Source organism: Prosopis cineraria, unplaced genomic scaffold, assembly GCF_029017545.1.
Source record: "Prosopis cineraria cultivar Desert tree isolate PC_DT_omini unplaced genomic scaffold, ASM2901754v1 PC12, whole genome shotgun sequence".
NCBI classification, from domain to species: domain Eukaryota; kingdom Viridiplantae; phylum Streptophyta; class Magnoliopsida; order Fabales; family Fabaceae; genus Prosopis; species Prosopis cineraria.
Genome location: NW_026555343.1, coordinates 42,965,942 through 42,983,794, shown reverse-complemented (window position 1 = coordinate 42,983,794; position 17,853 = coordinate 42,965,942). Strand labels below are relative to the sequence as shown.

The 17,853-nt window shown below is 37.5% G+C and overlaps 1 protein-coding gene across 1 annotated transcript in view; it reads left to right on the top strand.

Moving 5' to 3' along the window:
- LOC129288114 (isoleucine--tRNA ligase, cytoplasmic-like) overlaps window positions 1-17,853 on the top strand; it is a 54,032-nt gene that overhangs the window by 18,811 nt on the left and 17,368 nt on the right. The window contains exons 10-19 of the mRNA XM_054924494.1: window positions 4,156-4,314; window positions 4,529-4,618; window positions 4,877-5,010; window positions 11,531-11,690; window positions 11,884-11,967; window positions 12,106-12,318; window positions 13,139-13,264; window positions 13,407-13,544; window positions 14,069-14,172; window positions 14,312-14,375. Of these exons, the coding sequence (XP_054780469.1) occupies window positions 4,156-4,314; window positions 4,529-4,618; window positions 4,877-5,010; window positions 11,531-11,690; window positions 11,884-11,967; window positions 12,106-12,318; window positions 13,139-13,264; window positions 13,407-13,544; window positions 14,069-14,172; window positions 14,312-14,375 (1,272 nt within the window). The remainder of the gene's footprint in view (window positions 1-4,155; window positions 4,315-4,528; window positions 4,619-4,876; window positions 5,011-11,530; window positions 11,691-11,883; window positions 11,968-12,105; window positions 12,319-13,138; window positions 13,265-13,406; window positions 13,545-14,068; window positions 14,173-14,311; window positions 14,376-17,853) is intronic.

Here is a 17,853-nt window from a genome sequence, read left to right as displayed (position 1 = left end):
CGAATTTTATCTTTACGTGTATATCCGCACATCCATCGTAACATTCTCATCTCTGCTACTCCAACTTTATGCTCTTGCTGTCCCGTTAGAGCCCAGCATTCAGTACTATATAATATTGCCGGTCTGATAGCAGTGCGATAAAACTTTCCTTTAAGTTTATTAGGCACCTTACGGTCACAAATAACTCTTTAGCTTTTCTCCAATTAAACCACCCAGCTTGAATTCTATGTGAAATATCTCCACTGATTTCGCCATCATTTTGAATAATGGCTCCCAAATATCTAAACTTTTCCACTTGAGGTATAATTTGATCTCCCAATTTCACTTCCAAATTATTTTGAATAGTCCTTTACCAAATTTACAATATAAATATTCCGTCTTACTTCTACTCAGACGAAAACCTTTCGACTCCAATGTCCTTCTCCATAACTCAAGTTTGCAATTAACCTCTTCTCTTGTCTCTGCTATAAGAACTATATCATCCGCGAAGAGCATACATTTCGGGATTTCCTCTTGAATATGTTCCGTCAAAACATTTAAAATCAAGTTGAACAAATAAGGACTCAGAGATGATCCCTGATGTAGTCCAATCTTTATAGGAAAATCCTTTGTTTGACCACTAGGCGTTCTTATAGTAGTTTTTACCCCCTCATACATATCTTGTATGGCTTTAATATAAGCAATTTGTACCCCTTTTTTTCCAACGCTTTCCAAAACACTTCTCTTGGTATACGGTCATAAGCTTTTTCCAAATCAATAAAAACCATGTGTAGATCTTTATCTTTACAACGATACTTTTCCATTAATCCCCTTAGTAGATAAATCGCCTCTGTAGTTGATCTACCTGGCATAAAACCAAATTGATTCTCAGAAATACTTGTCTCCAATCTCAACCTGTGCTCAATTACTTTCTCCCACAATTTCATTGTGTGGCTCATGAGTTTAATCCCTCTATAGTTAGTACAATTCTGAATATCTCCTTTATTTTTATAAATAGGAATTAATGTACTTCTCCTCCACTCATCAGGCATTTTCTTGGACCGTAAAATCACATTAAATAACCTTAGTTAACCATCTCACCCCTTCTTCACCTAAACATTTCCACGCTTCGATAGATATACAATCAGGTCCGTTGGCTCTACCATTTGCCATTTTCTTAAGAGCTTCCTTTACCTCCTTATCACGTATTATTCGATAGAATGACAAATTTTGTTCTCCTTCACCAGTTACTAAATCCTCCAAGTTACTAGATGAATCCTCTCCATCATTGAAAAGTTTAGAAAAATAAGTCTCCCATCTATTTTTAATTTCATCATCTGTAACTAAAATTCTTCCCTCTTCATCCTTAATACACCTTACCTGTTCTAGATCTCTTGATTTTCTTTCCCTACTCTTGGCAATCTTATAAATATTTTGCTCTCCTTCCTTCGTCTCAAGGTTCTTATAAAATTCTTCAAAAGCTTTAGAACGAGCTTCACCCACAGCTCTCTTAGTTTCCTTCTTAGCCATACGGTACCTCTCCCAATTTTCCTCATTGTTACACAAATGTATGGCTTTAAAACAATTCTTCTTATACTTGATTTTGTCCTGTACACTATTATTCCACCACCAAGACTCTTATCTCTCGGACCAGAACCTTTCGATTCTCCCAAAACTACTTTTGCAACCTCCCGTATTTTTTTAGCCATATCCTCCCATATGATGTTAGCACTTCCCTGAGAATCCCAAATTCCTTTATCCAAAAGATTTCGCTTGAAAATATCTTGCTTCTCACCTTTTAATTGCCACCACCTAATCCTTGGTGTTACTACTTGTCGACGTTTTTGGATTTTACTCATAATACACACATCAAGGACTAGGACTCTATGTTGTGTCGTTACAGCATCTCCGGGGATCACCTTACAATTTTTACAAAGTTTTCTATCTGTGTTCCTAACCAAAAGAAAATCAATCTGTGACCTTGAGACTCCACTTTTGTAAGTGATGAGATGCTCATCTCTCTTCTTGAAACAAGTGTTGGCAATCTTAAAATCATACGCCAATGAGAAATCAAGAAGAGTTTGTCCTTCATTGTTTAGCTCTCCAAAACCAAAACCACCATGCACCCTCGCATACTGACCAGCTTCCCTCCCGACATGCCCATTAAAGTCTCCTCCAATAAAAATCTTTTCACTCTGTGGTATGTGTCGAATCAACCCCTCCAGATCCTCCCAAAATAATTCCTTAAGACTGGCTTCTGTCCCGACTTGCGGCGCATAAGCGCTAACAATATTAACAGTCTCACGTCCAATTATCATTTTTAAAGAAATAATTCTGTCTCCAATTCTGCTAACTTCTACAACGTTCTTCTTCCACTCCTTATCTATAATGATGCCTACTCCATTGCGTGCACTTACTTTTCCTGTATACCAAAGTTTGAAACCTTGAATATCCTTAGCTTCTTCTCCACGCCATTTTGTTTCTTGCAAGCAAAGGATATTGATTTTCCTTTGAATCATAACCCCTACAACCTCTACAGATTTACAATTTAATGTCCCAACATTCCAAGTACCAAATCTAATTTTGCTCTTATGGACTAACTTCTTTAGCCGCGTGCGTCCAGAATGACGCGGTAGCCCTTGCTCATTTAACACTACATCCGGGCGCCGATGCAGCGGCTCTAACTCACTTATCACTATACTCGAGCCATGCAGCGCGTTACTTACGGGCAACGACCTAACATTAACATTATAACGTCTATTGTCCATGTTCATGATAGATTCAACAAATTTTTACATTGGCTGTTGATGGCCTAACACAACCCTCCTCCTTTACTCGGGCTTGGGACCGGCTATAAACATAGGCGGAGTTAAACCAAAAATAAAGCAAGAGAAAGATTATTACTTCTAATTGTTGGGAACGTTATTTACTTACCTAATGTATCACCTAGTTCCAAAATTCCCTTTCCACAGCTTCAATCAAGTTTTTTCCTTCTTCTAACAACCCTATCAAATATAATAGAATTTTAACATATTTCCTACAAATTAAACAAACTTTATTGCTATTGTAATATAACCATAATCAATTTAAACAATTCAAAGTGCATTCTTTATTATCTTTTAAGTCTCCGAGTTTGTCATATCATCTTAACCCAACTAATTGTATTATTAAAATATAATTCTCTTTTAGACCTTTCTACAAACACCTACTATGCATTTACCTATCGAATTACTCAATTAAGCTTTGAAATCTCCAAAATATCCTGCCCATATATTTTCAAACCCAAGTTTCACCAAGAAAATAACTCTAATTCTAATAATCATAATTTTAAATTTTTTTACAGTGATTATAAATACCCAAATGAAACTAGCTAACAAAATACACCCTTAAAGTTCAAATTACAGCTTGATTAAATCTTAGCAACAATCAAATTCATGCTCCAAATGGGATTAGAGAGCAAGATATTAGAGAGGAAAATTCAATTTTTTGCTACAATTCTAAATACATACACACAGATGAGCATCACAAAAGAAGGAAAAGAGCTTTCAAACACACTTACACTAAATCAAGCTAGAAGAAGGGAAAGTGGAAGACTGAGCTTAGGTAATAGGACAAAGATGGTTCGAACGAGGAAGGAAAGAGCCTTCAGCGGTGCTGCTGCAACAGACGGCGGGGAAAGAAGAAGACTGACAGCTAAAAATGTGGAAGAGGGAGAAGACTAGCGGACTTTCATGGTGGCAACAGTGGACACACCTCCGTTCACTGGCTGCAGATGGATTGATGAGGAGCAATGGAGGAGGAAGACCGAAGGGGACGACTGACGTGTGTTTCCTCTTGAGCTCTCTCTAACGAATCAAGAATGAAGTAAAAGGAATGCAGAGGAAAAATCTATTGATGTGCTGTTTTTTTTTTTTAAGAGGCAATAAGCTAAATTCACATAGTTAAAAGAAACTAAAAAATTTCCACCACCTATGGCTAGAAAATTCGAACTTTGAGCAAGGTTAATGGAAATGATAATTTCCGCTAGACCTCAAATCCACCTTGTTACACCTTCCAAAAATTAATAAATTAAATTCATTTACTCTAATTTTAATTAATTAATTTTTTTAAGATGTTACATATATAGTGGAATCCATTGTTTTTTGTGAATGTTTCTAATATTCCTCCTTGATACAGGAGAAGCGATTCCACAATTGGCTCGAAAATGCAAGAGATTGGGCAATTAGTCGTAGTAGATTTTGGGGGACTCCTCTTCCAATATGGATTAGTGAGGATGAAGAGGAAAAGATTGTGATGGATTCTGTTGCAAAACTTGAAAAGCTTTCTGGTGTAAAGGTTAGAATTTTCTCTTCACTTTTTTTTGAAATAGTAACATTCTTGTTACTGCTAGTAGGTTTTATTGTTCAATGTGTTGGCTTTATTCTTGTTAAAGAATTTTCTCTTCACATAAGTTACATATTTTCTTGGTTTGATGGACAATGATGATTTGTTATTGATATTGTTTTCTAAACTTTTAATGTTAAATGTATCACTTTAATGCTTATTACAGGTCTTTGATCTTCATCGTCACAACATTGATCATATCACAATTCCATCTAAACGTGGTCCAGAATATGGTGTTCTTCGACGGGTTGATGATGTAAGAATGATAATTTATAATTTTCTGGGTGTGTGATGCCATGCTATTTTGTTGTGATTTTGTAGTTTTCTTTTTCAGTTTCCAAATTATAATATATTTTGTGATGCTAATAAAATTGTCTTTTCACAACATGCAACCAAATTCTAATAAAACTACACAAATTTAGCATTATAAATTGAATGCCAGGGATCTAGACGCCCAATATCTTACCAATTTGGTGCTCTGTTCTTTGTTTTAGATCAATTTTTTGTTTTTCAGGTTTTTGACTGTTGGTTTGAGAGTGGATCCATGCCATATGCATATATCCATTATCCTTTTGAGAATGTAGAGCTGTTTGAGAAGAACTTTCCCGGACATTTTGTGGCTGAAGGACTAGATCAAACTCGTGGATGGTCAGTTTCATCATTTTCTGTATTATTGTTGGAAGAATGGCATTTGACAACAAAAGTGAAAATCACTCCCATTTTAGGACTTAAATGTTGTGAAAAATATTTGAAATTAGCTGAGTAAAAATAATATCTCAACCCATTATTTTATTGATCAGGTCGTGAGGTACATATAGGGCAGATAAGGATTACAATCATGAATGAAATCAGATCTGATTTGATATCTGATTCAAATTCAAATCAGATTCAAATCCCCTGAATCTGGAAATAAAACAATATAATAACAAGATAATTAAATGGGTATTAAATAGATAATGCTTAATGAGTAAGCTTATCTATTGGGCATGGGCCTGAAGCCTTCTAACTTGCCCTCAAGCTGGAGACTAGATATTCTTCATTCCCGGCTTGCCTGTTAATTCCTCAAACTTGGGCTATGCAACAGATTTAATGAGTATATTTACTACTTGCTGTCTTGTAAGTATATACTTCACTTCCACAATCTTGCCTTCTATCTTTTCATTGATGAAGTTTCGATCAATCTCCACATGCTTGGTTCTATCATGATGGACATGATTCTTGACAATTTTGATTGTTGCCATATTATTACACAAAACCTTCATTGGTCCATCGTAGCACATCTTTAGCTCCTTAAAGAGCCTCTAACCAGAAACCTGCACACAAACCAAGAACTAAAGCTCTAAGTTCTGCTTCTGCACTACTTCAGAAGACTATTGGACCTTCTGTCAGTGATAGAACCAGCCCAGTCAACATCTGTATAAATTTCAATCCCTCTATGGACTCATTTTTTGAAGTAGAGTTCTTTCCCTGGTGTAAACTTCAGGTATCTTAAAATTCTGAACACAGCTATCATATGTTCTTTGTTAGGTTGATTTGAGAATTGACTTACCACACTCACTGCATAGGCTATGTGAAGTCTTGTGTGGGAGAAATGTAGAAGTTTGCCAATCAAACATTGATATCTTCCTTGATCAATGAAAGGACTGTTTGGATTTAAACCAAGTTTTCGGTTTAATTCCATAGTAGCTGGACAAGGCCTACATCCAAGCATACGTGTTCCTTTCAAAAAATCTGGAGTATATTTCCTCTGTGAAACTACAATTCCATCTTTTGACTTGGCCACTTCCATCCCTAAGAAATATCTCAATGTCCCTAGGTCCTTTAGTTCAAATTCTGTAGCCAACATCTTCTTGAGACTTTCTATCTCATTTGTGTCATCACCTGTGAGGATAATATTATCCACATAAACGATTAGAACAGCTATCTTTGCATCTCTATGCTTAACGAATAGTGTATGATTTGATTGGCATTAAGTGTTTCCATTTTTTTTTTTTAACTACTCTAGTGAAGTGTTCAATCCATTTCCATCTCTATGCTTATCAGCTTGCCCACTTTACCTCCATTTCCATTAGGGGCTGTTTGGTTTGGGGGAGGGGAGGGGAGAGGAACCCTCCAAAACCTCCCCCCCCCAAATTAGGGGGATCCATCCCTCCCCTCTCCTCCCTTCCCCTCCCCCCAAACCAAACGCAACCTTAGTGTTGAAACTAGGAGGAATCTTCATGTAAACTTCCTCTTTTAAGTTGCCATTTAAAAAGGCATTCTTTACATTTAGTTGATGTAGAGACTAGTCAAGGTTTGCAGCTAGAGAGAGAAGTTCCTTGATGGTGTTGAACTTTGCTACTAGAGCAAAAGTTTCCTCATGACCAATTTCATAGGTTTGTGCAAGCCCCCTTGCTACTAGTCAAGCCTTGTGCTTGTTTAGACTCCCATTTGGATTGTATTTGTCTGTAAGAACCCATCTACAGCCAATTGTGGTTTTACCTTTGGGCAGCTTTGTGGGTTCCCAAGTATTATTTTCCTTTAATGCTCCATTTCCTCATAAATAGCATTTCTCCAAGCTGGAATCTGTAACGCCTCATACACATCTTTTGGTATAGTTAGTTGACACACTATCTGTAAATGCCTTCATAGTAGGAGACAACCTTTCTTGAGAAACAAAATTGCTAATTGGATGCTTAGTACAAGATCTTACCCCTTTTGCAGCGCAATGGGCCAACTGAGATCGTTATACTGTGGATTTGAGGATGGAAGAGATGATTAATGTGATTTGCTATGACCTGGTGCACTAGATTGCTGTACTGGAGCATGCATTTGCTGCTGTTAAGCATTGTTGCCATTCTGGACAGATCCATTGTTAGCTTCATTTATCCTCAAATCATGAGTTTACTGTTCTTGGGGCTGGTCTGAGATAACCTCAGGTTCAGTCATGGGCTGAAAATATGAGGGGTGAGCAAAGTTTGGTATTGCTGCTGGAGGGCTACTTTGAGAAGCGAAAAATGGCCAATTCTAACTACTACTCTCCCCCTGAATGGACATTTTGGAATAATATGGTTTGAGTTTCAACTAAAGTTACATCATTAGAAACAAATTACCTTCGAGTAGGTGGGTGGTAGTATTTGTAACCCTTTTGAGTGTGAGAATACCCAACAAGCATGCATTTAGTGGCTCTAGCTTCCAATTTGGATCCCTGGAAAGCATGAACAAAGGCAGTGCAACCAAAAATTTTAAGAGGAAAGGAATGCAGTAATCTGGATAAAGGATAATGTTCAAGAAGAACCTGGCAATGGGTGTGAAAATTAAGAGGTTAGGAAGGTGATCAATTGATAAGGTAAGCAGAGGTGAAAACAACATCCCCCCAAAAATGGTTAGTTGCATTAGAAGCAAGAAGAGAGTGAGTCATATCAAGTATTTGTCCATTTTTTCTCTTAGAAATTCCATTTTGTTGAGGTGTGTTGGCACAAGAGCTTTGGTGATATATGCTGTGTAAATTTAGATAGTCTTGGAGTGTAGAATTGAAACATTTTTGGCCGTTATCAGTTCAAAGAACTTTGATTCTAGTTTGAAATTGATTTTTCTTCATGGCATGAAATTTTTTGAAAACATGTGGAACTTCGGATTTTTCTTTCAATAGATAAACCCAAGTTAAACGTGTCTGATCATCAATAAACGTGACAAACCAATGTGTCCCATTTGTGCTGGGTATTCTTATGGGTCTCCAAACATCACTGTGAATGAGGTTGAAATGTTGTGTAGGCTTGTAGGAGTGAGAAGGATAATTGTCATGCGCGTGTTTGGCCAAAGAACAGACTTCACAATGAAAGAAAGATCTTTTTTTGAAAATTGAGGATACAATTTTTGGAAGTATTCAACACTGGGATGCCTAGAACATTCATGTAATAACTTTATTTCAAGCAAATTAGACTTTGAAACTAACGCAGTATGACAAGATAAGGTACTAGCCATACGCACCTTTTCAACATCAGCTTTCCTTTGAAAGTGGTGGATCTCCATGCTTATCACACCAACCAATTATCCTCCCAGCCCTCGCATCCTAAAAGACAGTCATTGGATCGAAAGTTAACATCACCCTTGTATGCAGTAAGCCTTCCAACAGAAGTCAAATTATAGGCCAACTTAGGAACAAATAAGACATGTTCCAGTGCATCATTTGACAATATAATAGTGCCACTATGAGTACCGTCTACACATGATGACATGAACCATCAGCAATTTTTACTATCTGTCTCTCTATTTAGGGTTTTAGTTCTTTAAATAATGACTAATTCTGTGTCATATGGCCAGTTGCACCCAAGTCCACTATCCACTAATTTGAATCATGATGAACAGAAGGTAAGGCAACTAAAATCATGCCTGATTTGGTTGCAACTAAACCAGTGGCAGTACTTACTCAAGGGGGTTGTTCATAATGATGAAGGAGTCGTTGTATCTGATCAACTTGCTCCTTTAATTGATTATAATCAGGTTTCTCATCTTCTTTGTGACTAACTGCATAACCATGACTTTTCCTTTTTCCTTTCTTATCTTGAGGAGGATGGCCATGAAGCTTCCAGCAAGAGTCATGTGTGTGACCCTTCTTGTTGCAATGCTCACACATTAAATGCCCTTTTTTCTGCCTGTATCATCATTGTTGGATGGTCCATGAGCTGCCATGGCCGAGGCATCACCAGATGGTGGCAGGATTGAACCGTCAGTGATACACTTGCAACTTTCTTCCCTTGTAACTGTGGCAAATACCTCCCGGATTGTGGGAAGCTGTGGATGACTCAGGATCCAACTTTTGACTTCCTTAATTCTGGGTTCAGACAAATTTATAAATACGATCAGTTTCAACTAATTTTTGATAGTACCTGGCATATGCAGTACATGAACATGCATGAGTTTCATAATGATCGATTTGCTACCATAGTTGAAGCAAGGAATTATAATAAAGAGTCACAGTCATGTTGGTCTGCTTTAATTCATGAAGTCGGCCTTTTATTTCAAGCAGAACAACAGTATTGGAGGCGGAAGAATAAAGTTTATGAGCTGCCTCCTAAATGTCTTGAGCAATCTGGTGAAGTCAAAATTGCATCCACTCTCCAAGGTCAATGAATTCATTAGCCAGGAAACTGACTATTTTCAGCCTTCCATGCAGTGTACATAGCATCAGTAGGCATTGGGGTAGGAGCTTGGCCATCAAGAAACTCCTCCTTGCTGTGACCACAAACGAATAGAAGAAAGGACTGGGACCATTGCAAATAATTCTCTCCCACAATTTGTGGGCAATGATGAGATTTGTTAGGTCTGCAGAAGTGTGTGACACAGGGGGGAGAGGAACAGATGGTCTCATATCGTGGAAGACACTAGGATTGACAGTTTCTGTATTGTACTCACAATACTGACCGAACTGCAGGTTTCGATCAGTCATGGCTTTGATACCATGAAATTAGTTGAGGAAAATAATATCTCAGCCTATAATTTCATTGATTAGGTTGAGGTACATATAGGGCAGATAAGGATTACAATCAAATGAAATCAGAATCAAATCAGATCTGATATCTGATTCAAAATTCAAATCAGATTCAAATCCCCTAAGTCTGGAAATAAAACAATACAATAAAAAGATAATTAAATCAGTATTACATAGATAATGCTTAATGAGTAAGCTTATCTATTGGGCTATGCCCCAAGCCTTCTAATGATATTTTACCTCAAGAAAAATTCACTAAAACACCTTTTTGCTAAAACACCCTCATTTTCCTTTTTTCCATTATTAAAAGAGGAAAATGAGTTGCAAATTAATGCTCAGCAAGTTGTAAATTAAGGAAAAAGTAGTATTATATCACCAGAAGTGACAAAAAACTAACAACTTAAATTTCCTTTTTTTATTAAGTGGAATATGATTTGCAAATAATTGCTTAGCAAGTTTCAAATCAGGAAAAACTAGTATCAAATCCCTCTAAATGATAAGAACTTTGCCAACTTAAATTTCCATTTTTCCACCAATGAGGGTTGGGTCTAGTGGAAAGGACTAGTCTCTCACATTTAGTGTTTGGCTAAATCTTGAATAGATTGCCTCCAAAAAAGGAACATAAGTTGGAAATTAATGCCTAGCAAGTTCCAAGTCATGGTAAATTAGTACCAAATCACTAAGAGTTACAAATGCAATTTGACAATTTAAATTTTCATTTTTCCATTATAAGAAGATGAATAGGAGTTGCAAATGTTTATCAAGTTGCAAATAACAGAAAATCAGTATAAATCAATAGAAGTGACAATAGTGGAACCATATCAAGCTATTTTTGGACATTCCCAAGGATTTGATTCTGATCCTCTCACATTTGCGACTATGTAAAGAATCATTTGCAACTTGTCCTCTTTTATTTATCATAGAAAATAAGAAATCAAACTTTTTTCATTTTTATCACTTTCAGCTGGTTGATATTAAGTTCCCAGATATGCAACTTGCTAGCTAATAATTTGCGATTCATATTCATCTATTTAGGTTTGAAAAATAAAATTTGAACTTATCAAATTGTTTTGTCGCTTCCATTGATTTGATACTAATTTCTGATTTTCCAATCTTATGGTTCTAAAATGGGATTAATTCTCTCGTTTTTTATTGAAACATTATTCCCCCTTTTGTTTTTAGTTAATAACAAGGAGCTGTTAAGTTGTTATTGTTACACCAGAAATGATTTTTTTGTTTCTAAACGCAATTTCAAGGATTTTTCATTTGGGCTTAAACAGTCGCTTGATTTTGTGACTTGATTGTGTGGGCTTTTTGAGCTGCTATTTTTTCTTTTTGGCCTGAATTTTTAAGCTGCTATTCAGGTTCTGCCATTTTTCTGTTGTTGCTTGCAGTTTAGAGGAAGTTGCTTTAAACAATAATCTGCATTAGCAATAATAGAATTGTTTATCCCTGTTTGTGTATGATTAATTAATGAATTGTGGGTTAGACATTTTTCATGCTGTTGAGCATGAATGGCCGTACTTATTCATCTATCACGTATTTTTATTTTTTGATGCTGTAATCCATAGCTCACCCTTTATGTGTTCTGAAATGTATTTTTTTTTTTTAAATTCTGTTTCATCTGCCATTGAACCCTTCTTTCTTCCTTAAGTAAAGTTAATTGTTTATTTTTATTTTCTTCTTTTCACTGTACAGGTTTTATACCCTTATGGTGTTGGCTACTGCCTTATTTGGGAAGCCTGCCTTTAGGAATTTGATTTGCAATGGACTTGTCCTTGCTGAAGATGGGAAAAAAATGAGTAAAAGCTTGAAAAATTATCCTTCACCAATGGAAGTCATCAATGATTATGGAGCAGTAAGATGATCACATTTTTGTTAACCCCCCCATTAGTTTAATTATTTAATTATTTATTTGTCATATTACATGTAATGTCTTTTTGTCAAAATTCATGTTTTGCGTGCTTTTCTAGATAATGGGAAAGCAACTTCATTGTTGGTTTGTTTTATCTTAAATGCTTTATCATGATATTTTCTCATCTTTTGTACAGGATGCATTGCGGCTGTACCTTATAAACTCTCCTGTTGTACGTGCTGAGACTCTTCGTTTCAAGAAGGAAGGGGTTTATGGAGTAGTCAGTATTGTCCATCTGTTAATTAATCTTAATTAACTTCTTTTGTTGTCTTTCATTTAATTTTATTTATATTGAATATGTTTTATTCAATTCTACTTACCAACTGGCCTTTTGTTTGTATTGTATTGAACATCCCAGGTTAGGGATGTTTTCCTACCTTGGTATAATGCATACAGGTTCCTTGTTCAAAATGCAAAGAGGCTTGAAATTGAGGGCATAGCACCTTTTGTCCCCATTGATCAGTCTACACTTCAAAAGTCATCAAATGTTCTTGATCAATGGATCAACTCAGCCACACAGAGCCTTGTTCATTTTGTCCGCCAAGAAATGGATGGTTACCGACTTTACACGGTCAGTTTTGTGTTTCTGGAATTACTATTTTCTTTGTTTCTTCCCCATGCTTTGTGCTATAAAATAGTAGTGGATGTGATGTATTTAGATGCATATCATTACTGCTTCTTTTCTTTTACATATGCTGTCTATATGAGAAAGCATAGTGAATTTAATGTGAAAGCCATTTGTTAAGCATGCGATGGTGCATCACTTTATTGCCCGCCTTATAATATCTAAAGCTGGGAATGGAGTTTGCACTAAATATGGACAGCTCATAATTTCTTGATGATTCATGTATGAAGAGCATTCAAAATGCTTGGGAAAAAACAGAATAAGTGAGATATAAACATCAGCCTGAAATAACGTATGTGCATTATTTTGCCAGACGTTTTGAAATTAATATCACAGAGCATTAGCCAAAATAGGTTTTCCTCAGGAACGGATTGGGATCTATTAGTGACCTAACTTACTGTGGAATTGATTTTAAAATTTGTTGTAGGTGTTTCATGTGAGGTCTTTCTGTATGTTATTACTTCAGGACTTCAAATAAATTACGTGGCTTGTGAAAAGCTTATAATCTCTATGTTATTAATTCTTGATTTAATGCAAATATTTTATGAATTATATTTTGTCCATCAAGGACCTTTGAGTAATTAGGCCTTTGTTGGTTTTTTTTTTACCAACCTTCAGTTGCCATGAACAAAATTATTTATGCATGTGTGTGATTTGTTCCCACTGTTTGTTAATTTGCCGCTGTTCTTTTCTTGATGTGTAACATGTTTATCATGTTATCTCTACTTTGTCTAAAGCATTACCATTATATTGAAAATTCTTGCAGGTAGTTCCTTATCTTCTTAAGTTTCTTGATAACCTTACAAATATATATGTGCGGTTCAACCGCAAGAGACTAAAAGGTCGTACTGGAGAAGATGACTGCCGGACAGCACTCTCGACTCTTTACAATGTATGTCTTTGGTATCTTCCATCTTTGTCATGGTTATAAATAGTCTAAGTGCTTCCTCTTAGGTACTAAAATTTTTTGGCATTTAGATCTTTCAAGTGATAATTCCATAAATCATATTTAAAATCATGCCAATTATGCTCAGGTTCTTTTGTTGGCCTGTAAAGTGATGGCTCCGTTTACACCCTTCTTCACTGAGGTGCTCTATCAGAATATGCGGAAAGCCTGCAATGGCTCTGAGGAAAGTATACATTATTGCAGTTTTCCTCTTGAAGAAGGAAAGGTATGTTCGGATGAATTAGTTTATTCCAACTTTCCAAGCCTAGTCACATGAAAAAATTGTATTCTGAGTCTAGTTTAACAGCTGCTGAAAACGACTTTGGACCCAGTTGGCTCATCATCGGAAAGATTCATATATAATTGGAACATGAAAGGGAACAGGAACAGGAAAAATAATGGAAATGAGGTTTAAAAGTATGCTTGATATGACAGAAAAATTGGATGGAAACCTGACGTGATTTTACAGTTTGTGTTTTGACTGATTTTTGAGGCATTCCAGACAACTGGGTTCCAATTCTTCAGTTTATTAGTTGAACCAGTAGGTTTGGTATGATTTTGATGACTATGGTAGAAATGAACAGCTTAGTTGGATCATTTGTGGAGCTTTGATTCTCTTGGAAGCTGACAACAGAAGAAATCTACTATTTAAATTTTGCAGCTTCTTGTTTTAGCTTTAGCTGTCTTAGTTACACAGAAATCATCTAATAGATTGCATTACGTCTATTTTTCTGCATGACTATGTCATAGAGGGGGGAACGAATTGAACAAAGTGTATCAAGGATGATGATGATAATTGACCTTGCTCGAAACATCCGTGAGCGTCATAACAAGCCTCTTAAAACACCACTTAGGTATGTCACTTTTACACTTGCATAGATGTACTCTGTTACTCTCACTGAGGCCAATCTTTCCCCTTTCTTCTTCCTCAATGCATTCACTCTATATCTCTATTTAAAGGAAGGTGCCTAATCATATTCCTGGTCACTGCAGGGAAATGGTAATAGTCCATCCTGATGCTGATTTTCTTGACGACATAACTGGAAAGCTAAGAGAGGTATTACTTTGTGTATTTTGATTATCTATTTGGAATTCTGTTGTTAATAATTCTGACAGTGGTAAGCCTAATATGTTTAATGTATTCTGGTTAACCTGTTCATTGTATTCATCACTTATTGAGGTTGAATATTAATTGAACTGACTACTCCTTGTTTAAGTAAGTTATTCACGAATTGCTTTATTCTTGTTTTATGGGTCTATGAAGTCCTATCTTGATATTTCAAATTAACATTCATTCAAGACACCTTTATAGATGGGAAAAAAAGAGAGGAAAGACTTTGCACACAGATCAGGGGCTTCCTTTATGTGGTTCTGCTATTTGTTACACGTTATGCTATTTTATAGTTATTTGATGGCTTTATTGTCTTTATGCTGATAGGTTATTATTGTCTTTTCATATATTTCTGCATTACAGATTAGTTATTGACAGTATAGGACCTTACCTTTTGGGACACGTGTCTAGGTTTAGGGTATATCTTGTATCCTACATCCTTGGCACATTTTTGTGAATGAAATCAGTCTCTTCTCTCCCTTCTTCTTTCTTCCCTTAACATTTTGGTATCAGAGCCATCTCTCCGACCATGGCTCCGCCGGAGACTTGGTCCTCTATTGAATGCGTGGGCGACCTTGAGCATCGACTGGAGATGCAATCTGCATTGGTGGCTAGCATTCAGCTTTCTGTGGACAAACACACACAGGAAATATTCGACATGCGGCTAACCATAACCCAGTTTTCTACCCAGCTTAATGACATTAATGCCAAGCTTTCCATGATTATTAATCAACCTTCCCGTTTTGCTAACTTTGAAGCCGGTGAACCTTCCCAAGCTCCCACTGCGACAAATACATCACCTAGACCGGTAGCTTTGGCCTTTCTCCCACCAATCGATATTCCACCACACTCATTTCCTAGACCAACCACATCCTCCGCAACTCCTCCTCCCCTGTCAACCCCACCTCCTCAGTTTGATTCGTTCCAAGGACTTATTCCCACCTCTCAACCTTCTTACTTTGTTCCAACCAAGCATAGCAGAGTAGAGTTTTCGAAATTTGATGGTACCGATTTCAGAGGATGGGCTTATCGGTGTTGCCAATTTTTTGAGGTGGATGAAACACCTGTCGAGCATCGCATCTGTCTTCTTAGTATCCATTTAGAGAAACGCGCCTTGCGTTGGCATCTTGCTTTTGTAAAACAGAGGCGTTTGTCGGACCTCTCTTGGGATGAATATTTTCATGAGATGAAAGCTAAGTTTGGGGATATTAAGGATGAAAACCCCATGATTGCTATTAAGAAGTTCCAGATGCAAGAGTCTGTGGAAGAGTATGAAGAGAAATTTGATGAGTTACTCACCGAAGTCGACTTATTTGAAGTTGTTGCCATGAATTGTTTATATAGGCGGCCTTAGGAGTGATGTGCAGCAGAGTGTTCTTAGTCTACAACCCACATCTTTGGCCAGTGCGATGAAAATGGCGAGGCGTCAGGTTGCAACCATTAAGGCGATTCACGAGAATGCTCCCCCCTCAACGCTGCGTAAGCCTTTTCACGCGCCCTCTGCGTTGTCTGCATCAGCTGCTTCTCGATTTCTGCCTTCCTCTCTATCGGGCCACAAGACCGAACCGAACCCCAACACCCTTCCGTCTACGGGCCCTATTGTTGATAAGCCCAAATCGTTCAGCTCCACCAGTATGTCCAGTTCAGCGTCGTCCAAACCTACTAAGCAACTTTCCAAGCAAGAGATAGACGAACGACGTTGCAAGGGGCTCTGGTATTGGTGTAATGAAAAATATAGCAGCACCCATAGATGCTGAGGTTCCCATCTCTTTGCCCTAATCGTTGAAGATGATTCAGAACTCTTTGAGGATGCATTAGAAGAGATCGAGCCTCTACCCTCTACCGGAACAGTGAACACGATTGAGGATAGAGAAGGCACGTCTACGCTGCGTCTCGCTAGCCGCATAAAACGTCAGAGCATCGTTATCCTAATTGACATGGGAAGCATGCATAATGTCTTAGATTCAAGGGTAGCTAAATGGCTTAAATTGAATGTTCAAGAACGAGATGGCATTCGAATTACTGTTGCGGATAATCGGCAGCTGTTAGTCTCCAAATGCTGTTCGAATTTGGAATGAGAAATGGGGGCTTCTTTCTTTTCTTCTGATTTTATAATCATGAAGGTTGGGGCGTTCGATATGATTTTGGGTGCTCAATGGCTCAAAACCTCAGGCCGTTTCTCCATGGACATAGTAGAGCATCTATTTGAATTTCATCAGAATGGTCAATTAATTACACTAAAGGGATGAGCTACAGAATACCACAGCCCATTATGCACATGACTCTCTTTGATGGTGATAAAACTATGGCTGATCATCTCTACCTCATTCATATTCCGCAACACTTGCAGGTACAGTTACCTTGCAACTCTTCTCTTTCTTCTGATCAGCGAAACCAATTGCACAATTTACTCGACTCCTTCACTGATGTTTTTACTGAGCCCACTACCTTGCCACCTCGTTCTTTTGACCACTCCATTCCCCTTAAAGTGGACCAACCTGTGAGTTGTAGACCTTACCGATATGGACCTGTTCAAAAATCTGAGATTGAACAGCAAGTCCAGCAGATGCTTGATAATGGAATCATGCGGGAAAGCAATAGTTCTTTTGCAGCCCCTGTTGTTCTAGTGTAGAAAAAAGATGGCACATGGCGTTTCTATGTTGATTATAGGAGATTAAATGAAGCCACTGTTAAGAACAAATTTCCTATTCCAGTTATCGAGGATCTCTTGGACGAACTTACTGGAGCATAGTTTTTCTCTAAGCTGGATTTAAGAGCCGGTTACCACTATATTCGAATGAATGAATCTGATATTGCTAAAACAGCCTTCCGCACACATGAAGGCTTATATGAATTCATGGTCATGCCGTTTAGTCTCACTAATGCGCCCGCTACTTTTCAAAGCCGTATGAATTCGGTTTTCAAACCTTTCTTGCGAAAGTTTATCCTAGTTTTCTTTGATGATATCTTGGTTTATAGCAAACAGTGGGCAGCCTACTTGGAGCACTTGAGAGCAACCTTATCACTCTTGCGGCAGCGTCAACTTTTTGCTAAGGCCTCTAAATGTATTTTTACAGCAACACATATTAATTATCTTGGTCATGTCATCACAGTTGATGGGGTTCAGGTAGACCCGAAGAAACTAGAGGCCATAGCTTCTTGGCCCATCCCTTCTTCCATTAAGGCACTACGAGGCTTCCTCGGTCTTACGGGTTACTATCGACGCTTTGTCAAAGGGTATGGTTCTATCAGCAGTCCCCGAACTGAGTTGTTAAAGAAAAATGAGCCTTTCGTTGGGTCTCCTAAGGCTCAATCAGCTTTTGAATCCCTTAAGGCTTCCATGACTTCCCCGCTGGTGCTTGCTCTTCCAATTTTAATGAGATCTTTGTGATCGAAACTGATGCTTCAAGGCATGGATTGGGCG